This window comes from Ctenocephalides felis, unplaced genomic scaffold (assembly GCF_003426905.1).
Source record: "Ctenocephalides felis isolate EL2017-DRISC unplaced genomic scaffold, ASM342690v1 CF-g0.4_SCAFFOLD_03571, whole genome shotgun sequence".
NCBI classification, from domain to species: domain Eukaryota; kingdom Metazoa; phylum Arthropoda; class Insecta; order Siphonaptera; family Pulicidae; genus Ctenocephalides; species Ctenocephalides felis.
Window position 1 is genome coordinate 15,228,123 of NW_020539725.1, and position 21,324 is coordinate 15,249,446.

At 28.2% G+C, this 21,324-nt stretch overlaps 4 protein-coding genes across 4 annotated transcripts in view; 3 read left to right on the plus strand and 1 right to left on the minus strand.

Annotated features, from left to right (window-relative positions):
- Positions 1–83: 83 nt before the first annotated feature.
- On the plus strand, positions 84–4,943 carry LOC113384564 (26S proteasome regulatory subunit 4). Its single transcript, XM_026622301.1, has 5 exons — positions 84–190; positions 419–877; positions 2,021–2,335; positions 2,620–2,817; positions 4,572–4,943. Exons 1-5 carry the CDS (start codon positions 188–190, stop codon positions 4,914–4,916), a joined length of 1,320 nt encoding a protein of 439 aa, XP_026478086.1. The 5' UTR covers positions 84–187; the 3' UTR covers positions 4,917–4,943.
- A 7,304-nt stretch (positions 4,944–12,247) lies between these two features.
- LOC113384571 lies at positions 12,248–12,828 on the plus strand. Its single transcript, XM_026622308.1, has 2 exons — positions 12,248–12,490; positions 12,558–12,828. Exons 1-2 carry the CDS (start codon positions 12,347–12,349, stop codon positions 12,774–12,776), a joined length of 363 nt encoding a protein of 120 aa, XP_026478093.1. The 5' UTR covers positions 12,248–12,346; the 3' UTR covers positions 12,777–12,828.
- A 451-nt stretch (positions 12,829–13,279) lies between these two features.
- On the minus strand, positions 13,280–14,470 carry LOC113384570 (AP-2 complex subunit sigma). The gene is made up of 3 exons (XM_026622307.1): positions 14,387–14,470; positions 14,108–14,257; positions 13,280–13,673 (listed from the first exon to the last, which is right to left on the minus strand). Exons 1-3 carry the CDS (start codon positions 14,387–14,389, stop codon positions 13,398–13,400), a joined length of 429 nt encoding a protein of 142 aa, XP_026478092.1. The 5' UTR covers positions 14,390–14,470; the 3' UTR covers positions 13,280–13,397.
- Positions 14,471–16,039: 1,569 nt separating this feature from the next.
- LOC113385681 overlaps positions 16,040–21,324 on the plus strand; it is a 5,647-nt gene continuing 362 nt past the window's right edge. The window contains exons 1-12 of the mRNA XM_026623525.1: positions 16,040–16,247; positions 16,318–16,470; positions 16,672–16,850; positions 17,144–17,338; positions 17,452–17,668; positions 18,453–18,549; positions 18,617–18,764; positions 19,124–19,319; positions 19,423–19,581; positions 19,926–20,105; positions 20,299–20,569; positions 21,150–21,274. Coding sequence (XP_026479310.1) covers positions 16,212–16,247; positions 16,318–16,470; positions 16,672–16,850; positions 17,144–17,338; positions 17,452–17,668; positions 18,453–18,549; positions 18,617–18,764; positions 19,124–19,319; positions 19,423–19,581; positions 19,926–20,105; positions 20,299–20,569; positions 21,150–21,274 — 1,956 coding nt within the window. The 5' untranslated portion in view covers positions 16,040–16,211. The remainder of the gene's footprint in view (positions 16,248–16,317; positions 16,471–16,671; positions 16,851–17,143; positions 17,339–17,451; positions 17,669–18,452; positions 18,550–18,616; positions 18,765–19,123; positions 19,320–19,422; positions 19,582–19,925; positions 20,106–20,298; positions 20,570–21,149; positions 21,275–21,324) is intronic.

Sequence of the window (21,324 nt, forward strand, 5' to 3'; positions counted from 1 at the left end):
TTGTCTAAAATTAACTGTTTTCACTATTTTGGAACTTTTCAACATAAGAGATATTTTATTATTTAGGGCAACACTAAAAAGTCAATTATCAATCTACGGTAATACTAGTAACAAAACTCAAGTCATATTTCAGATTTTGTGAATGACTTTGTAGTTTCTGAAAAAATAATATTTTGAATAAACGTAAATGGTAAGATTTGTTTTAAATACTATTTTATGAATACTAAATATTATATTTTTAATTGGTAAAATACTTTTGTGTTTGTATGAAGTTAAATCTAAATTGACGTAAGCAGTAATAACAAAATGCGGCTTAGAGCTTAGTTTGAAATTTCTTTCTCTTATAGTTTATTTTTCTTAAATAATTACTGTGGTGGAAAATAATATAATTTAATCATCATATTAATTTGTCTCTCAGGGTCAGAGTCAATCAGGTGGAAATGCGGGTGGTGAAAAAAAAGATGACAAAGAGAAAAAGAAGAAGTATGAGCCACCAATTCCAACTCGTGTAGGTAAAAAGAAACGTAGGACTAAGGGTCCAGATGCAGCCCTAAAACTGCCACAAGTAACTCCTCATACAAGATGTCGTCTAAAACTACTAAAATTAGAAAGAATTAAAGATTATCTTCTCATGGAAGAAGAGTTTATTCGTAATCAAGAACGACTCAAGCCTCAGGAAGAGAAAAATGAAGAGGAGCGATCAAGAGTAGATGACTTGAGAGGAACTCCTATGTCTGTTGGTAATTTAGAAGAAATTATTGATGATAATCATGCTATTGTTTCTACTTCTGTGGGTAGTGAACATTATGTCAGTATTTTGTCCTTTGTGGATAAAGATCAGTTGGAACCTGGTTGTTCAGTCTTACTGAATCATAAGGTAAATTTAATTATTGATTAATTTTAATTCTGTAGTTTTTTTAGTTTAAAATTGAAGGCTTTTTTTAATATTAATTTAACATATCAATTGTTGTTTTTGAAATGTGAAATATTTACCTCTTAAGTTAATTGAAGCAGTACTTATGGAAATGCATTGACTTTTTTGACAATGTTTATATACAAATATAACAAATCTTTATATACAAATACAAATTTATCTACATTATCTTTCTCACAAACTTTACCATAATGAAATTTATGAAATAAAACTGTAATAATGTAGTAATGTAAATATTACTTCTTTGACACATGCTCAAATTGAACAAAAGTAGCATTTATATAAACAATTTTCATTTATACGAGGTCTGTTCAAAAAGTACCCGGAATTTTCGTTTTTTCAAAAAAATATTTATTTATTCGTCTACATTAATGTGGTCCCCTTCAAAGTAGTCCCCCCCAGATATAATACACTTATGCCAGCGTTTTTTCCAATTTTCGAAGCACCCTTGATATTCACTTTTTGATATGTCCTTGAGCACTCTCAGCGATTTTCTTCAATCGAGGAAAACCGCCGTCCTTTCATGGGTCTCTCAACTTTGGGAATAGGAAAAAGTCACACGGAGCCATATCTGGTGAATTTTTGCACTTTGCAACACTTTATTTCATTTTTTACGCAAAATTTAATACAAATTCTTTGACTTTTCAATTCTTCCATTGTAAAAATCGCTGAGCTCAGAAAAACACGTCGAACCTTAGCGACTACCACAGACAAAGTAAACAGTGAATATAGCTGAAAATTTCATCATACTTTAGGGGCATGTATACCAACACAATAAAAAAAAATTTTGACAATCAGACACTCCAGACCCGCGAAATTTAATTATTAGTAATTCCGGGTACTTTTTGAACACACCTCGTATATAAAACATCTATTAGTTTGAATTGCAAAAAATATTTTGCAACACTTATATTTATTAGATCTTGAATAACATCTAAAATTAATAGTAGCTTAAAGTATTTTTTTTTATCAATTATTCATGAATTCATAACCATTCACCTATTTTAAAACCATTAGCAAATGTTTCATTATTTAAAAGATTTTTGAGTATGCATTGTGTAACAAAACTAATGTTTTATGTCATAGGTCCATGCAGTTGTTGGAGTTCTGGGTGACGATACTGATCCAATGGTAACAGTTATGAAATTGGAAAAAGCTCCTCAAGAAACATATGCTGATATTGGAGGATTAGATACACAAATTCAAGAAATCAAAGAATCTGTTGAATTACCTTTGACTCACCCAGAGTACTATGAGGAAATGGGAATAAAACCGCCAAAAGGTGTAATATTATATGGACCACCAGGAACTGGCAAAACATTACTGGCAAAAGCTGTTGCCAATCAAACTTCAGCCACATTCTTGCGTGTTGTGGGAAGTGAACTTATTCAGAAATATTTGGTAAGTTGAATATTTTTGTTAATCATAATGAATTATGATTCTATTGTTCAATTTGTAGCTAATTCAGTTACATATGATATATATAATAAAGTTATACAAATTATTAAAAAAGTATGAATATTCAAACAAAAATATAATTGTAAAACTAATTTCATTCTAAATATTTGTCAAATCCTTTTATTATTCATTATGTATTTGATATTATAAAAATATTCATTGTGCTAATTGTAATTATGTTAAACAAGAAGTAACTATATTAACCTATCTTTTTCTATCTCATTTAGGGTGATGGGCCTAAACTAGTTCGTGAATTGTTCCGAGTAGCAGAGGAACATGCTCCTTCAATTGTTTTCATAGATGAGATAGACGCTGTTGGAACTAAACGTTATGATTCAAACTCAGGAGGTGAACGTGAGATACAAAGAACTATGTTGGAGCTACTAAATCAGCTAGATGGTTTTGATTCAAGAGGAGATGTCAAGGTTTGTTTTCATTTTTTTGTTCAAATTTCAAGATATTAAAATCAAATATCTGAATCTCTATCCGATTTTTTATGAATAAGGTTAAAACTGAACAAGAAGTGGATTCTAAAAATCATTAGAATCTACAAAATTCAATAATTTAAAATGGGTTTGCCGAATAAGGTTTATCAATTTTATTATCCATTTTGGAGATCTTATTATTGGTATGGAATTCTATATTATCACATTATCAACAGATTGAGTAAAATATGTCTATGGCTATTGATAATTAATGGGCCGTGTCTCCTTTCTTCTTGTTAAGTTTTCAAGTGGAATGAAACAATTTTTCTCTATTTCCAAAGGAAATTGGAAGAACATTAATATTATTCTTTGTTTATAATTAATTGTAAATATTTGTTTACATAATTGACAATAGTCATTCACTTTTTTCTATACAGATACATAAGAAAATGTGTTGAATATGTCTTTTTAAATAGTTTAGAATTTATCAGGTTTTAAAATAAATAATGACTTCTGATAGTGATAGTGAAGTTTACTCACAAGGGAACCCTCAGGTTTACTCGTCTGGGATTTTGATGAAATTTTGCATGGTGATAGTCAAACCAAACCTTGTAAAATATTATAGGCTTATGAGAAGTGCTTTAAATATAAAAATAAAGATAAATATTTTTACGTTATATAACTATTCAAACATAAAAATATGTTTAAAAAAAAACAAAAAACAAATTATAAGCTGTTGAGATTCGAACTCGGTTACTTTACTCTTTCTACTTGGTTACTGTCTTATCTATGAATCCGAACGCAAAACATAGGAGCAAGTGCTTTAACGAGCACAGCTATGAGGATATGTCGATAAGGAACACTATTGCGGGAGCAAATAAGGCGCGGTCTAATTAATTTTTATAATTAAACCCCTTCTCATAGGCCTATAATATTTTATAATGTTTGGTTTGACTATCAACTCTATCACCATGCAAATTTTCATCAAAATACCAGACGAGTAAGCCTGAGGGGTTCCTTGTCAGATAATTATTGCAAATTTCAATTTACATCGATATTGCTGAACTAGACAGCGAATTTGAAAGTGATGTCCTTACCAATTTTTGAATATACTTTGGAGATGGAAGATGACTTCAGAAAATGATTGGATAGATTGAATAGGAAGCAATAAAATAGATAATACATGTATGGAGAGGAATTAATTCTCAAAATAACTTATTAAATGCCATATACCATAAATAGAACTATTTATGGCAGGCAAGAAAAAAAATATTTGCAAACAATACAGTGATAAATATTTGTATGATTATGAAACTGGAATGCATAATTTTATCAGTTTGGACTGTTTTGCTTCCTGACTCTAAATAACTCAATATTTTCTTTATAATCTTTTTAATGAAATTTGAAAATTAGTCAACGATTTGAGAATTTACTTGAAGACAGCCTTACGTATTTAATGTGAATCTTATTAGTATTTTCATAAAATCATCACATAGAATCAGCATTTCATGAATCATTCTAATGGATTCAGCTATTTTTTCCAAAGCCATACTTAAACATGAACAATATCTCAGAATTCATTTACAGATACTTTCACATTTATCACACATATGTAAAATCAATTTTTAAAGTAAGAGATCAGAATACTTCAAGGAACTTAGTTAACCTTATAAATTTATTTGCACATTTAATAACAAGTAAGAAACCCAAAAGGCCTCACTTTGTTCTTACTTGGAATTTTTATCTTCCATCAGGTTGTAATGGCCACAAATAGAATTGAAACATTAGATCCAGCCTTAATCCGTCCAGGAAGAATTGATAGAAAAATCGAATTTCCTCTTCCCGATGAGAAAACTAAACGCCGAATCTTTAACATTCACACATCTAGAATGACCTTAGCTGAAGATGTTAATTTAGCCGAATTGATCATGGCCAAAGATGATTTATCAGGTGCGGATATTAAAGCAATTTGTACGGAAGCTGGTCTGATGGCATTGAGAGAACGTAGAATGAAAGTTACAAATGAGGATTTCAAAAAGAGTAAAGAGAGTGTATTGTATCGCAAAAAGGAGGGAACTCCAGAAGGTTTATATCTTTAATTAAAAATATTTAATACAGACACATGAGAGGCATTTTGAATATTTTGTGTGTATGATTCTCTCTTATATGTATAATTTTTGTATGAATAAATTGATTTTAATACACTTTTTGATTTGTTTATAATGTTTTTTAAAATCATTTTAAATATCTTAATTTAAAATTTTTCTTTTTTACGAAAATCTTAAAACATGATGAATAGATATCAAATAAAAATAGAGATCCAAATGTTTTCTAGAACTAATCCATCACTAACAATATGCGAATTATTCAGACAAATAGCGTAACTGATAGGGAACAAACAGATCTTGAAAAACATCATAAAATTTGGTAAAATTCGAATAGTAAATGATTTTTTTTTACATTTGAATTTAACAATACAGGGATTGGCATGTAATTGAGCACAAATAACGAAATTTTTATCCGATTTTGACATTTTATAGGAAGAAAAAAACGTGAAATTAAATCATTTTCTTTATTTGTATTGTTAATAATAATCAAGCAATAGAATTTTATCGTCCCACATTTAATGCACCGTTACCATTATAATATTAATAAAAATAACATTTCATAATAAGTAAAACATATTTGTGTTAATTATTAATTGTAATCTATATGACTAATTGTAAGTTAATTCCTTATAAGATAAAAGCATATATATTTATGCATAATTTAAATTAAGTATTTGTAATGCCTATATCATCTATTTATTTTGAAATTTCTGCTTTTGCTTTAATGCAAGTATTACCATTGTCATGTTTTATATCAACATCAACTTCAATCTTGCCCTTCACTAGTCCGAGGTAGGTTTTGTATTTGCTGATATCAATTTTTTTGTCATCCAGACACAATTTATACTAAAAAATAAAATTAAAATTAAAACTTGTGCATATTCCTTATAGAATAATTTAGTTTATTATCAACTGATTATCTTGAATTCTTGTGTTTAATATTGAATGTTTAATATTCTTGAAACACAATATATCTGGAGATTTTTGAAATATGCTGCTGGAGTCAAGTGAAAAAAAGGGACCGGTAAAGTAACAAATGAAGAAATGATGAGGATAGTGGGAGAAGAAACAACTCTACTGAGCACAATCATGCAAAGGAAAAGAAACTGTATCGAACCCATTTTGCAAAAGGAGTTCACGACGTCGGCGAAGGAAAAAGTGAAAGGCTGCAAGGTCTGGGAAGAAGAAGAATGATGATGACTTACATGTGAAGATAAAATATAGGAAACTGAAAGTCAAATTATAGGACCAGGGAGCAGAAATTTGGTAAGAAAAATGCATTAATGTATATAAAATCGTGAATAATGGTAATGAAATCAAAATTGTAATAATAATCAAGGGAGGGAATGGAAATCATTGATTTATGGTACTCTCGCATCATGGACTTGCTATCAGGCAGACGACCATTCATTCTTATTATTATTATTATGTATTATCGAATACGCTAATATGTGTGTATGTCTTTATATTGAAATCAAATTAACTAACAAGAACCTCATTAAAAGCTATTAATTCTATAGGAAAACACATCATGGAATATAAAAAAAATTATCATCTTATTTACATTTTTCATTTGAAATCATTATAAAATATTACATATTTCGATTATGTCTGAATACATTTTGTATTTAATCGATTGATTAAAATGATACTGAAAAATATAATTGATAAATGACAAAAAAAAAAATTCCAATAGTCATCACTTTAATTCATACATGTGATGAGCATCACAATTAGTGCTATGAGAAATAATTAAAATTCAATTTCGAGCTTAATCACGAACATTAGTCGCAATTTTTATATGGTAATTATATGTAATATTCCATTAGATTATCAAGGATGTGTAATTATCTCATTGTGTGTTTATATCTCACTAAAGGACAGCAATTATTGACAATGATTTTTGCATATAAACTAAATTTCTGATTTGTTGATGAAACAGCAAAGAAAATATTTATTAGTTGATTCTTATTTACGAAAGAGCATGATACAAAGTATCGTGATTTTTTTTCAACTACGTGCAAAATTATTAATCATTAATGAGAAGATTCAATTTATTATCTAGCCCATGATGATTATTATAATAATAATTATTATAATTTATGTTTTTATATTTTATACTTACAAATATTTCTAAATATATTTAATTTGGTACGCTTTCTAAAGTGAAAAGTTTGAGTTCTTTTCGGCATCAATAAACTTATTACTTTTAATTTGTAGTCTTACCTTTTCCGCCGGACATTCGTGAGGAAATCCTATGATATCTAATATTGCTGCTTCTTTGGATCCCGCGCTGACCTTTCTGCACATATTTTCCGTTCCCTCTAATAATGGCATGCCATTTTTACTGACTTTATATGTCACCTGAAGAATTAAACATACAGAATTCATGGATTGAATCTCAAATTCAAATAAACATATAAAAATAAGAATGTTTCGACATCATTTTATGTCCCAGTGACTTACTCTTAGATTAGGAACGAAATCAATAATATTGAACCTCTACAGTAACTTATTTAAACATAGTATAAATATTAATAAATAGATTATTGTATACGATCGAATTATTCTCGATCTCGGCCTACAGTCGACCTATTCTCGACCAACACTATGCCCACCTGGTTTACCCTAGGTCGCACCAAGGTTCAAACGGGCGCGAAAAATTTATCTGCCACATTTTCAAGAAAATTTACTACTAATTGGAGTCAAAAACGATTTGACTCGGGCGAACAGAAAAAACTTTTCCTCTTCAAATTTGTGAAAATCCTAAAAAATTAGATAGCTTTTGAAAATTAAAAAAAAAACGCTTTTTTGAATTTAATTTATTATTCAAATAATCTAATGTGAATAAAATTCAATTTTTTGAGAATTTTGAAAAGAATAAATTTTTTATGTGGTTTAAATGAATTTTTTATGAGTTTAAATGAATCATTTTGCGGCAAATTAAAAAAATGCATACCCTGAACACCGAATCGCGTAAAAATAAGGTGACCAGATTATTTTGCATGAAATCCGGGACGAACTAGAATGTGTGTAAGAGCGGGGGAGGGGGGTTAGCTAAAAACTTATATGCACATTTTGTCGGTTCAAATTTTCTAGTTATTTACACACAGTATATTGTCTTAAAAAATGTATATTATTTTGATTGGCAATAAAACTATGCAAATAAAAAAATGTCTAGTTGAAATATATTAAAAAATATCGTCAATCAAACTATTTTAAAAATCCGGGACAAAACACCTAAAATCGGGACAAATATTGCTTTTAGAAAAAACCGGGACGAAAGGCGGAAAATCGAGACTGTCCCGGCCAATCCGGGACGTATATACGTCCCGTGATTTATATGGTCACCTTAGTAAAAAGTAGATTTAAAATAGCAATTGCTATTATTATCTGATTGATATTAATATCAGTATAATTAGATAGTTTATTGAAATCGTCAATTTAGTGACAATTTTTATACCAAAATTTTGAATGTGGTTGTGAAACAAGAAAATACCTACTACTTGAAATGATCACCTAAAATTAGCAAAATTGAATTTATGGTGAAAATTTTTTTTTTCTTTTAGGGAATTAATAGTTTGATAAATAGTTGTAGATAGGTATATCGCATACTCATTTTTTAACAGTAAATTTTTTTCTCAAAATATGTACGTTTTTTCCTCAAAATTTCAGAAATCACGTTACGTGAACCAGAATTCATTAATTCAATTACTTCATTATATAGTAGGAATCTAATCGAAAATTGGAAGTTAATTAAAGTCTCTCGAGAACGTAACAGAGTATGACTTTTACATACTACACAAATCTAAACATGTTTAAAATATGCCAAATAATAATATGAAAAAGTAAGTTTAATTTTACTAATTTGCGCTACATAAAGTTAATATGAATGTATGTAATGATTTAAAATTAAGTAGATTAATAAATCTATTCTATTAATAATTTGATAGATCTATTCAATTGCCAGAAAAATTTAATATCTTTGTGTAGATTTTGAATACGCCGTTAGATAAAAGAGACTTTTTTGGGCTTCAGTACAGTATGGTACATTAGGTCAGTTTTTTAGGCGTTAGTCACATGAATAAATCTTTAATCTATTTTTTTCAACAAAATGAACTTTATATAACTAGGTTTTTTACCTTTCCATTTTTAATACCGTCAGTCTCGATACAGCCGCGCGGTTTAACGATGCATTTATCAGTAATATCGGCGCCAATATTATCCAAGCGAATAACATTGTCGGTTGATCCTGGACAGTTAGCAATTGATTTCACTTTTATCGTGACTCCTGCCTATAAATTAAGTGATTTTAATTATTTTTATTTATATAAAACTACCTTAACACATAAAGTAATACGTACACATGATTCTCCTAAATCAATAAAAGCTGCTGCTAGGAAAAGAACAATACAAATAATGTGTTGAATAAACATTTTTTCAGATTTTTATTTACAAACAAATAATATATTTTGATTTCAAATAAATTATTACCATTGTTACAGTTATCTTATATACCTCGTTTTATCTTTTCAATAAATCATAATTTGCAGGATGTAAAATAAACAATCATCGCGGATATTTCGATGACTTTCGTAATATGAATGTGACATAGTATATTTCAATGTAAAATATATTATCCGACAATGAAAAAATAATTACAAACGATTATGTTATTTTCTAAATTTTACCCGTATACAAGGATTATTTGTTTAGAGGTCATCTTAATCACAAAGTTCAAAGAAATAATTTATATTATAATTTGTAAAAATTATATACCGCTGTCTCCGGGCTGGACGAGGCAATTCAAGAAAAAAAAGAAAACATAAATTTGTGAATGGCGAAAGAAATGCTGCACCAATTCAAATGTTGCATTGGAATATATTATTCTGAATTTATCGCAATCATTTCACAATTTGGCAATTAATTAATTATAGTAATGTCAGTATATATGTTAGCCGGGCTTGCAAAAAATTTTTAACCTGGGTTTAACCGTTTCCGAGATATTCGCTTAAATACTTTAGAATTTAGACCGCTATTTTTATATTAAGTCGTATAATTCGAAAAATATTGGAAGTCGATACATAAAATTTCTATAATGGCTTCTCCTAGTTGTCCTCCTAGTAGGTGACGGAGTCCTCCTAGGTGCCGGACTGTCGAAAACTCCGGACTATCAGGCAGTTAATTAAGACAATTAGGTCAATAATTAAACTACAAACACAGTACAAATTGGTGGAAAACAGTTTTTGGCAAAAACGGTTATTCTGTCCTCTTAAAAAAAAACATTAGCTGTTTTTCTACTCTCCCTGTTATCGGGGATGTAAAATCATTTTGGTATTATAACTGAACTATTCTTTTTAAATCGAATAATTATAAGCGATATGTCAATATAAGGGAAGTTATTACATCCGACTATTTTATCAGGAAATTTATATGATAAACCAAGCCTCTTTGTATGATTAAACACCGCCATATAAGCGGTCCGTCAAAATAACTGACGTCATACTAAGCGGATTCTACTGCATGACAATGTAACTCAAACTAAAGTGATATACTAAAATTTTAATGAACGTGAAAGATGATATAATATAATTTAATTAGTTGCAACTTGGTTTTCAGTTTTTTCACTCGTGCAATTGCATTACAATTCACTTCCCAATGAGAAGTTAGTTTTTGCCAGAAAATCCGATTTGCTCGGCGTTTTAAGTCATTCTGAATCAAATGAGACCAAATTTGGAAAAAGTATGTATGTGTGTGTGTGAGAGAGCTTATTTTTGAACTCGCTGACATTTTTTCATAAACAGCTCGACCGATTTTAAAAATTTGAAAACTATTAGGTATAACTCGAGTTATATCTGCTCATTATAAAGAAATGGCTCGGATAGTCCTTATAAGATATATCGATCGATAAGGACTGTCCGAGCCATTTCTTTATAATTAGCAAAAAAGTGTAAAATTTTTCGTCTACGCTTTTTTAGACCACGATTGCGAATGGATTTTGGAAATTCAAAAACTATTGGAGAAATATCTCTCCAAATACATCACACACGTTTTGTATGTCCGCATTTTTTCGTTCACGTTTTCGGGCGCACGGATCAAACGATTTGAATGGTTCAAAAAACATTCGATTCCTATTGATAGAGAGATGTGCTGATTAGTTTATGGCAAAGGCAGGTCCAGCCGTTTCGAAGATCCGGAGCTACATGCGGGGCCGGATTTAGAAATTTGGCGCCCTAGCGCGATTTGGAAATTCTGCCCCTTTTTATGCCTTATTTTTCTAAAATTAAAATAACTATTTGATTACATACTCACGCATTACATACTTGTTCTATGTTTAGATACAATTTTTATTTAATTTTCAATTTTTGCCGCCCCAGAAATTTTGTCGCCCTGAACACTAGCCCCGACTGCCCCTACTGTAAATCCTGCACTGGCTATATCTACAAAAATGGCAGTTTTTGAGAGAACTAAGCATCCGATTTGAATGATCTAGAAAACATTCAATTCGTAATGATGGGGAGAAGTAGTGATTAGTTTTTGGCAAAGGCAGGTCCAGCCGCTTTGAAGATACGGATGAGCTAAAATGTACAAAAATGGCAGTTTTTTAGAGAACTAAGCATCCGATTTGAATGATCTAAAAAATTTCGTTCAATTCGTAATGATGGGGAGAAGTATAGTGATTAGTTTTTGGCAAAGGCAGGTCTAGGTCGAAGATACGTATAGCTAAATGTTCAAAAATGGCAGAACTATAAGCATCCGATTTGAATGAGAAAAAACTTTCTGCTTATGTTGACGAAACAATTGCTTTTGGAAAAAAAATTGTATTTATTTTTTTTTAATTTTTTTTTTATATACCGAAAATAATTCAGGTTTTAATTTTATTTCTTCTTAAAGTTCTAAAGCTCACTTATATACTTTAAATAAACAATTTTAATTTTGCAATTCAGTTTATATAATTCTTATAATTATTAAACAATGTTACAGTATTTATTTATAATAATCTATTTGAAAACGTTTAATATATTCTTTGAACATTTCGTTACGGTACGGGAAGTTTCAGCAATTTGCCTTAAGGCACGATGACATACACCACTAGTTCTTTTATAAATCAAAGGACTTATAATTATCTGTTCAAGTTTGTAATGCTTTATTGTTAGCAAAAATAGTTATTTTTACAATAACTATGTTAATTATATTGTTATTGAATTATTGTGTGTGTGTGTTTTCATAATTTAAAATACGCGCTTTGTAATTCGATTAAAGAGGGCAACACTAATGGCACATATCGGCATTGACAATACCTATAAAAACAACAACAATTTTGACAAGTTATTGAAAAGCATGAATGCTCATTTGTAATTTCACGTGAACTTTCTTCTTATATTAAATTTATTGCATACATTGATTCAATATAATTTTAAATGGGAAGTTTAGATGAAGCATCTAAAACTGGCTTTTTATGCAGATTATGTTCCGAAATGCACAAACATGTTATTCTTATCTACAGCGATAAGGGTATTTCCATGCAGCTAGCACACAAAATCAATAACAATCTTCCAGTGACCGTAAGACATATCGAATATATTATTTTTATTGAAAGCAGTTAAATTTAACTTATAATATTTTATTCAGATATCTCCGACAGATCCTTTGCCCAAAACAATTTGCTTATCTTGTATTCAACAATTGGAAGCGACATGCAAACTGATAACTCAGTTGCAAACAGTAAGACAATTATTAGGAATGAAAAAGCAAGTTAAGCCAGAAAATGAACGTTGTGAAACAGTACATTATTTAAATAATGCAGCTTTGGATTCATCAGATGAAGATTCTGATGCCAGTGAAGCATAGCATTAAAAATGATATATCGATTTAAGTATTAACAAAGAAAACAATTGGATTAAATAAATAAACAACTCGCCAATTTAGTGATAAGTTTAAACTGATATTATATGTGAATAATTAAATTATCTATGTTAAATAATTTCAATAGTTTTATTTATTGTGAGAGATTTAGCGTGAAAGCTATGATGTTTACGTCAACGTTGTCCTAACATGGCATAATGAAATTCTTCAGAGAAACATTTTATTAAATCATTTATTTTAGAATATTTTCATAATTTGTAACATGAATTATAATACAATCTGCAACCTCCTTACATCAGCATAAAATTAGTTAATGCTGTATTAATTCTATTAAGATTATATCTCATATGATATAATTATGAAAAATAATATGGACTTAATTTTACGATAACACTAAAACATATGCAATTGTATCTCAATAATATATGTAATTAGATGACTATTTTTATTTTGCATATATCAAACGAATACATATAAACATTGTTCCTTTACTATATGACTTGCATATATATATAATTTATTTAAATGTACAACATAATATAATATAATAACTTAGTTATATATTTATGTAAGTGGAATGAAAATATGTCATGAGTATTTACATAATTATTCTAAAGAGTTCAGCATAAGCAACTGCTTCAGAACTTTTGTTTGAGACGTTTCTCGAATCTCTCCTGCCAAAAACATTTCATCTACTACAGTGTAGACTTTATAGAAATTGAACACCAAATCTAATTCACATACATTGTGAAAATACTCATTCAATACTTCAACAAAATTATGGATTGCTTCTAGGTAACACAAGTTGTTGTCATTGACATCAACACAAATACAGAAGTATAATCCTGCATATCTTCTGTACACAATTTTGAAGTTGCGAAACTGAAACGAATAATGAACATATTTATTAAAAAAAGAGCAAAAATTGTGTATAAAGCAAAAGGTCTACTTCAAAACATTTTTGATATTGTGATTATAATTTAAATTACTCTGCCATAGTGATTTCTAAAGAAACACCAAAATATAAATTGGAACAAAAATCATTAAATTTTTCTCTTCGATATCTGAATAGAAACATAAATTGTTGCACACATTCTACATAGAAGTTTATAACGATAATACCTTGCTGAATAACAATTGTTAAATTAAATTTGGCTAGCTTGGATTCATTGTACTCTCAAGATCAAATACTATGATGCAAAGAAAAAAGTGCTTCAAAGAGCTCTTATATTAAATTAAATTAAATTAAATTGTAAATAGTTAAAGACAAAAATGTTGGAAATTAAAAACTTAAAGTATACATCTTATCTCAATACCTCAACAAAATTTGTATGTTTGGCATCTCTAACAGTCACAACTGCGTGGACTTCCTCTATCAGTTTTTGCTTTTCATCATCATCGAAATTCATATACCATTTTGCTAATCTAGTTTTACCAGCACGATTTTGTATTAATATGAAACGAATCTAAAAACAAACAGAAATTAAAATATCTGACTTTTAGGGCGTTTCAGACTTATCATTTTAATCATTTATGGATTGTATTTAGTAATACACATGACAAAATGAATTATATAAGTTTCATTTTAAATTTACCATTTTCAGTTTATACAAATATCAAGAAAAGCTTATTTTACACAAATATTATTGTAGGAATAATAAAATACTAATGACAGCTTGAGAGTTCAATGAGATTCCAATCGAATTCCACTTGCGATATTTACGCAGTTTTCTTTGTTGGTACTCGTGTTAATGGAAACTCTGGTGGAAGATTTGCTCAAAATATTTTTACAAATTGGTTTAACATACATAATCCAACAAAACTGAATTTATTATAGTTAGTAGCATAGATAAAAGAAGAGTATATGGTTAGTAGATTTTAGAACATTGCGACCATTATTATATTGTCTAGGATTGCTGCACAAACATTTATGTTTAATTATTTATGTGCACTCTATAAATTTATAAGGACAAACAATATTCAATATTGGATGATGGCAACATATTTACGTATATGGTGTATACAAGTATGTATCTATGTATTTATTTATATATTTGTTTTGTTTTCATACATATCCATTAAAGGTTGTTCATATCATAGATAAAAAAAGAGTATAATATTTTGTACTAAATTTTACAGTTATACGTTTGGATTATTGTAAGTTTTTATATTTTACATATGCATTTGGCTAACGTACTTGATTATGTGAGCAATATACTAATAATAAAGAGAAAATACATACGTAATGTTGGAAACCTTTAACCAACTTTAATTAATAACTATACCTTATTATTTAAACCTACATGTTATTGTATCCGTCTCAAAATTAAAAATAATAAATATTTTTGCATATGAATTCATCCATAATTAAATGGCATACTAATTGTATAACTAACGCTGACTAACACAATACATTTTATTTATTAATTTCCCGTAGAGTAGTTATAGTAATGGGCGTTTCTGAACACATTGGCATACCTCAGAAAAAATTGATGTATGTGTGTCCGCCGTCCACAATTTTGGACGCACGAATCAACTGATTTGAATGGTTCAAAAAACGTTCGATACCTATTGATAGGGATATGTGCCCATTAGTTTTTCGAAGATACAGAGCTAAATGTATCTAAATGGCAGTTTTTAAGAGAACCAAGTGTCCAATTTGAATGATTCAAAAAACTTTCTGCTTGTTTAAACAAAATAATGGCTTTGGAAAAAAAAATTGTTTAAATTGTTTTCAATTTTTTTTATATCGAAAATAATTCAAATTTTAATTTTAATTCTGACTAAAGGTCTAAGCTCTCTTACTTTAAACAAATAATTTAAACTTTGAAAGCAGTTTATATAATTCTTTATCTATAATAATCTATTTGAAAACATTTAATATTCCTCGAAGTTTACCATTAGTCATTTTCTTCTTTTATCTATGCCACTAGTTTAAATTCTTTTATTTCGTGTTCGATGGCTTACGATTGCTTACCAATGGCTTACTATCTGCTTGTACCCAACCCTTGTATAGACGTCTCTCTTTACGTTCTACAGGTTGGTGAAGTTGCTCATTTGACAATTAGGTGGAATTCAAATTTACCGTTCAGAAACCTCTCATAAATCATTGCCAAAAGTTGAGCAAAATGAGCGAGGGAAAACCTATTTATAGAACCAGTTGATTATTAATATTCAAAATGAATCCTGTTTTTTGACATTTCTCGAGATAGTTCACTTCCGATGACTTCCAATTTGCAAAATTAAAAAAATACCGTCATGTCAAATAAATGAACATCAAGTTCAGGGTTAAAATTTTTGGATTTTCAAATTCAATCTAAATTAGTAATGTTTATTAATTTATATTATTGAGCTGGTTAAATTAAAAATTTCCGTAGTAGTTTCAAGTGATTAACAAGAAATTAATAATTTAAAATCAAAATGTGTGATGATGATGACGAAGAGGTTATAACTCAAGTGAGATCTTTTGTTTTCTTGGTGATATTATATATTATTTAATCATTTGCAAATATAATTTTGATTATAGGGCGGAGTGCTGCACCAACATTTATTAGCAAACGGATTATGTGATTTTGAAGTCAATAATAAATCACGACAAGAACAGCTCAATCTTCATGTTAAAAAAGTTGAATCCAAATATAAGTCGATGCCCTTCTTCAATATGTTTATTCCTTACAAAGTCAGTACAAATATTGTTTAATTTTTTTTATATAAATATGTTTAGAATGTTTTTATTGGTTGTATATGTATAATGTATAAATATTATTAATTCAAAAGTTTTGTAATGAAGTTCTAGTTTTAGATTAAACATTTATTAATTAACAAAAATTTGTTTAATGAACAGATTGATATCAAAATAGTAATTGCTTTATCATTACAGAAGTGCAATATGTCTCTTATACAAGAAATTAGGAACTGCCATTTATTACTAGAAGAAGATGCTTTATATTTAGAATCAATATGTCCGACAGTTCAGGAAGAACCTGCCGGCATTGGAAAAGCAGCTGGCATAGGTGTTGCTGTTGCCTGGCCTATGATGTTACTATGTCATACTCCATGGTAGTTATAATGAATTTCATTACTTTTATCAAATTTCTATAATTTAATAATTGAAATTCATATTTCTAATATCGAGAATAGCTTGAATAAAAATAATTGTTTTAAGCCCCTTGTAATCTAATTGTATCATTTAGTGAACTTGACTAAAGAGTTTGGTTTTTAATAATATATACTGTTTAATATTATATTTATTATACAAATAGTTTTTCTTCTTTATTTTTCATTTTAATTTTTATTGCTTATCAACTTGATTGTGTAAATATAGATTTAATTGGTATAATTCTACTTTGCAGTAAGAAGGTTTTAGCAATGACCATTGCCGGGCTAGGGCTTTTATCAATTCGACAACTGATTGGAGCTTTTCGACAAAAATTTGATCAAAGGTTGATGTGTAGTCTAGTCAGAGCATTAAGAGGATTTTCAGCTATTTGTAGAAAATCTCAACTTCTAGCACAAGAATGGGAAAGCATTGCGGGAAGCATGAATATGTATTTTATTCTATTATTTTAATCATTTATTTCTTATTTATATTTTATATATATTTCACTATACAAATTATTATTTATTTAATTACAATATTCTAATTAATATGGTTTCACAGTTTAAAGGATACGGCACTATTGAGAGCAAAAATGTGTGGCATTGATGAACTTAAGGAAGATTTAGTAAAATTTTTGCGATTGTGTGTTATCAATTTAACTGAATCGAGTCGAGATATTGTGAATATAACTACTGGAAATGATTTGCACCCATTATGCATGGAAGTTATGAGAAGTGAAGTTATGATTGAACAAACTAACAGTATTTCTAAAGCCAAGGTAGGACCAAATTATTTTTAGGACAGTTGACTAACTCAAATATTACATTGGTTTTTATTGCTTACAATGCATAAATGCAAATTCCAAATCCTACTATTATCAAGTGAGCTGCATTATTTAGATATTAGATTATAATAATCAGAAATATTATATTATATATTTAGGACCTATTACCATTTAATATCCTCTATCGGATGTACTGGAATCCCTTCTTTATTTTGATTTCAATAGCTGTTCTGCATTGGCTTTAAAGCACACATTCTTAACTTTGAAATAATTCAAAATATTGAACATAATTTCTGGTGCTGGAATTGAAAAAAAAATCTGAATTTATTTTACATATCTTCAAAACTTTTTTGCAACAAAATTCATCTAATTAAAATTTGTTTAAGCTACACATTGAAGAATATTACTTCTTACAAAACAATTATATTTCTTACAAAACAACAAATTAATCTATATTATGCCTATATGAAAAGTATATGAAGAAATCATCGGCGTTTAATTTGTATCTCAATTTCTTTTTAACATCTTGCTCTTTTAGATGTGTCAAAAATCAGATCTTTCTTTATAAACTTATATACAATAATTATTAGGCAACTGATAAATTACATTGTTAAATTATTCAAGAAAATCTCATAACTTATGTGTATAAGATTTATAATATTTGTTTCGAGTATTGTTATTTATCAGCATTCAGAATTGCAACACATGTATGTATATATATATTATATATATATATATATATATATATATTATGTAATAACTTAATTTTTGGTTACAGAAATTGCACTACCTATTTGTTTTGGTGCAATCAGACTTCTTAAAAAATTTGGCTGTTAGCTTTATGCCCTCAAAAAAATCTGTATCTAATATGGCTGGTAATTATGTGAAAGTTTAAATCCAATTAAAAAAATATTGATAATTAAACAATTTAAAATTTATTAGCTTGTGTGGCAACTGTTAAAAATTGTATTTCCAACACAACAAAGCATGTACAAGAGTGCACAAGATTATTGACGCAAAGGTATGAAGTTCTGAAAAACTTTACACCACAGGCTAGGATGACTGCAAATGTTTATAAACAATACAATAGGTAAATATTAGAAAAAAATTGTAATAGTAATTATAAAAAAAAAAAATTAATAAATATGGTTGCATTTACTTATGGGGATAAAGTTCTGAGAGTATACCTTATTTTATTTTTTTAAATTTTTTAATCTAACTAAAGAAAACAAAAATTTATTTTGCAAATAGTTTTTATCAACATTAAATATCAATGTCATTAGTTTTAAATAATCATCAAAATTGATTTATTATTAATTATAGAAGAATTTACAAAAGCTGTAGATTTTTTTGATTTGAAACTTAATAATGAATATTTAAGTTTTGTCAGTTATTAAATAATTATAATAACTCATTTTTAATTAATTATTATTGATATGTTATATATAGATATTCAACTTTTGGGGACGTGAGACAGACTGTTAATAATATTACTGTATGTCTGGAAGCTTTAACTTTGCAATCTTTACTTGTTCAACGTGCACTAGATGGTTATGATGATAATTCGATACAAGATAATTCAGGAAATAAGTCTGATATTGATAGAATTAGTTCTGTAACTGAGGATGCATTGTTGGGATTGCAAGTAAGTATTTATAAGAGCATGATTTAAACTTCAAAATTATTGGTATTAAATAGATATCAATCAAATAAAATATTGGTAGTCATTTGTTTTTATTAAAATCTAGTCAGATCTTCATGCCGCGCAGTGTTCTGTTGAATTAGCAGCACGGCAATTGGCCAAGTTACGAAAATTAGATAAAGAAAAACGAGTTCAAGAACAAACTGAAGATGCTGAAAGTGGCATGCTGAATGTTCATAGGCATCCAGAAATTCACACACAAGTTGTGAGTCAAATTTAACTTAGTATTTAGCTAAATTTGGATGTTAAAATACAGAAAATTTTAATTTTTCATTTGCATTAACTTAAGTTTTTGCTGCATAGATTTAAAAAATCTATGGGCTTTCTAAATTCTAAACAGCTAAAACATATCAATATTATATATTATATTCGTTTGATAATTGAAACCATTACTTTGAATATATATTTTTTATTTTTTCAAAACATTCTTGACCAGTTTTCAAATAAAGCAATAAATTCTTAAACAATTATCACTATTTGGGCTTTTGTATTTAATTTATTATGTTTAGTTTTATATGTTTATGTTAATGTGCTTTGTTTTTTTTACAGAGAAAACTTGATGAAATTCCTGATGACATACATGATGAAATTTTTGAGTTATGTGAAAGACTGTCAGATGATGAAGAAGATGATTCAGATGCAAACGACCATAATTTACATGAGATTATACAAAAGAGAGCTGAGGACAGAGTTGCTGGAAGACTGATAAAAGAACTCAAGACTGCTCTGGTTTGTTTGACTTTTCTATGTAATAAATTTACTTTTTTTGGTCCACAGTACAACATAATTATTTTTAAAATTGACTTGTATTAGGTTAAAATTTGATTACTATTTCATAAGCAACAAAAAAAGACTATTGTATGACTTTTACCTTTTTATATCCTCAATATTATATGTAGTAATTTCAAATGAAATTTCTTAGTTGGTCAAACGTGCTGAAATGTTAGAACGGGAAGAAGTGGTCAGATCAATTAAGAATGGATTTAATCGACAAATGTCAACACAGACCTATGAACAAGAAGAAACTCCGTCAGAAATGATAGCTTCTATTATGAAAACCTATAATGAGGAAATGGCTTTTAGAGGCTCAACTTCTGGATCACAGAATGGTTCAAAGATGAATAAAGTAGATGCTTGCACCTTAAACTCTATGAAAGACCAAGAAAGTTTGAATTCGACTGGCATATCACAAAGTATTCAATTTATTATTTACATTATATTTTTAAATTGGTTTAAAAAGAGTGGATTTTGTTTTACTTAAAATTTATTTGATTGTGAAATTTAACATAACAAAAATCATTTAGTTACTCTTAATTTTATTATGCCTTGATATATTATATATATATATATATATATATATATATATATATATATATATATATGAATAAATAGTAAATTCTTTCTTTAAACAAACTACTTACAAACATAACTATAATGATATTTTTTGTTTTCTTTTAGTAGTTCGATGGATGTTGGAAATTCATTTTGTTGTATTATTGCACACACACAAACATATATATATATATATATATATATATGTGTGTGTACCATGTGAATATTATTTTACAGGTTCGCTTTTTATGAAACATGGACAACCGGAAGAAAAAGTTTACCAACAACGCTATTACACCTCATATCCCAATAATACATTCCAACCAAATATTGATAATAATTATTTAAAAGAAACACCATCACAAGTTTTAGAATTTCTTCACAATGAAACGCATAGAGATAGCAGTTTTGAAAGTTTATATCTAGATCATAATTTTTCAGATATTTCATTGATAAAAAATGAAATGTTGGATGAAGCAAGTATGCAAAAACAAGAGAGTGAATATGAATTTAATTTTATGCTTGAAGATAGTGTACGTGACGAGTGTGGATACACAGATTTAAAGGTATATATGAAAATAATAAGTTTTTGTTTTGACTTATATTTCAATAAGTA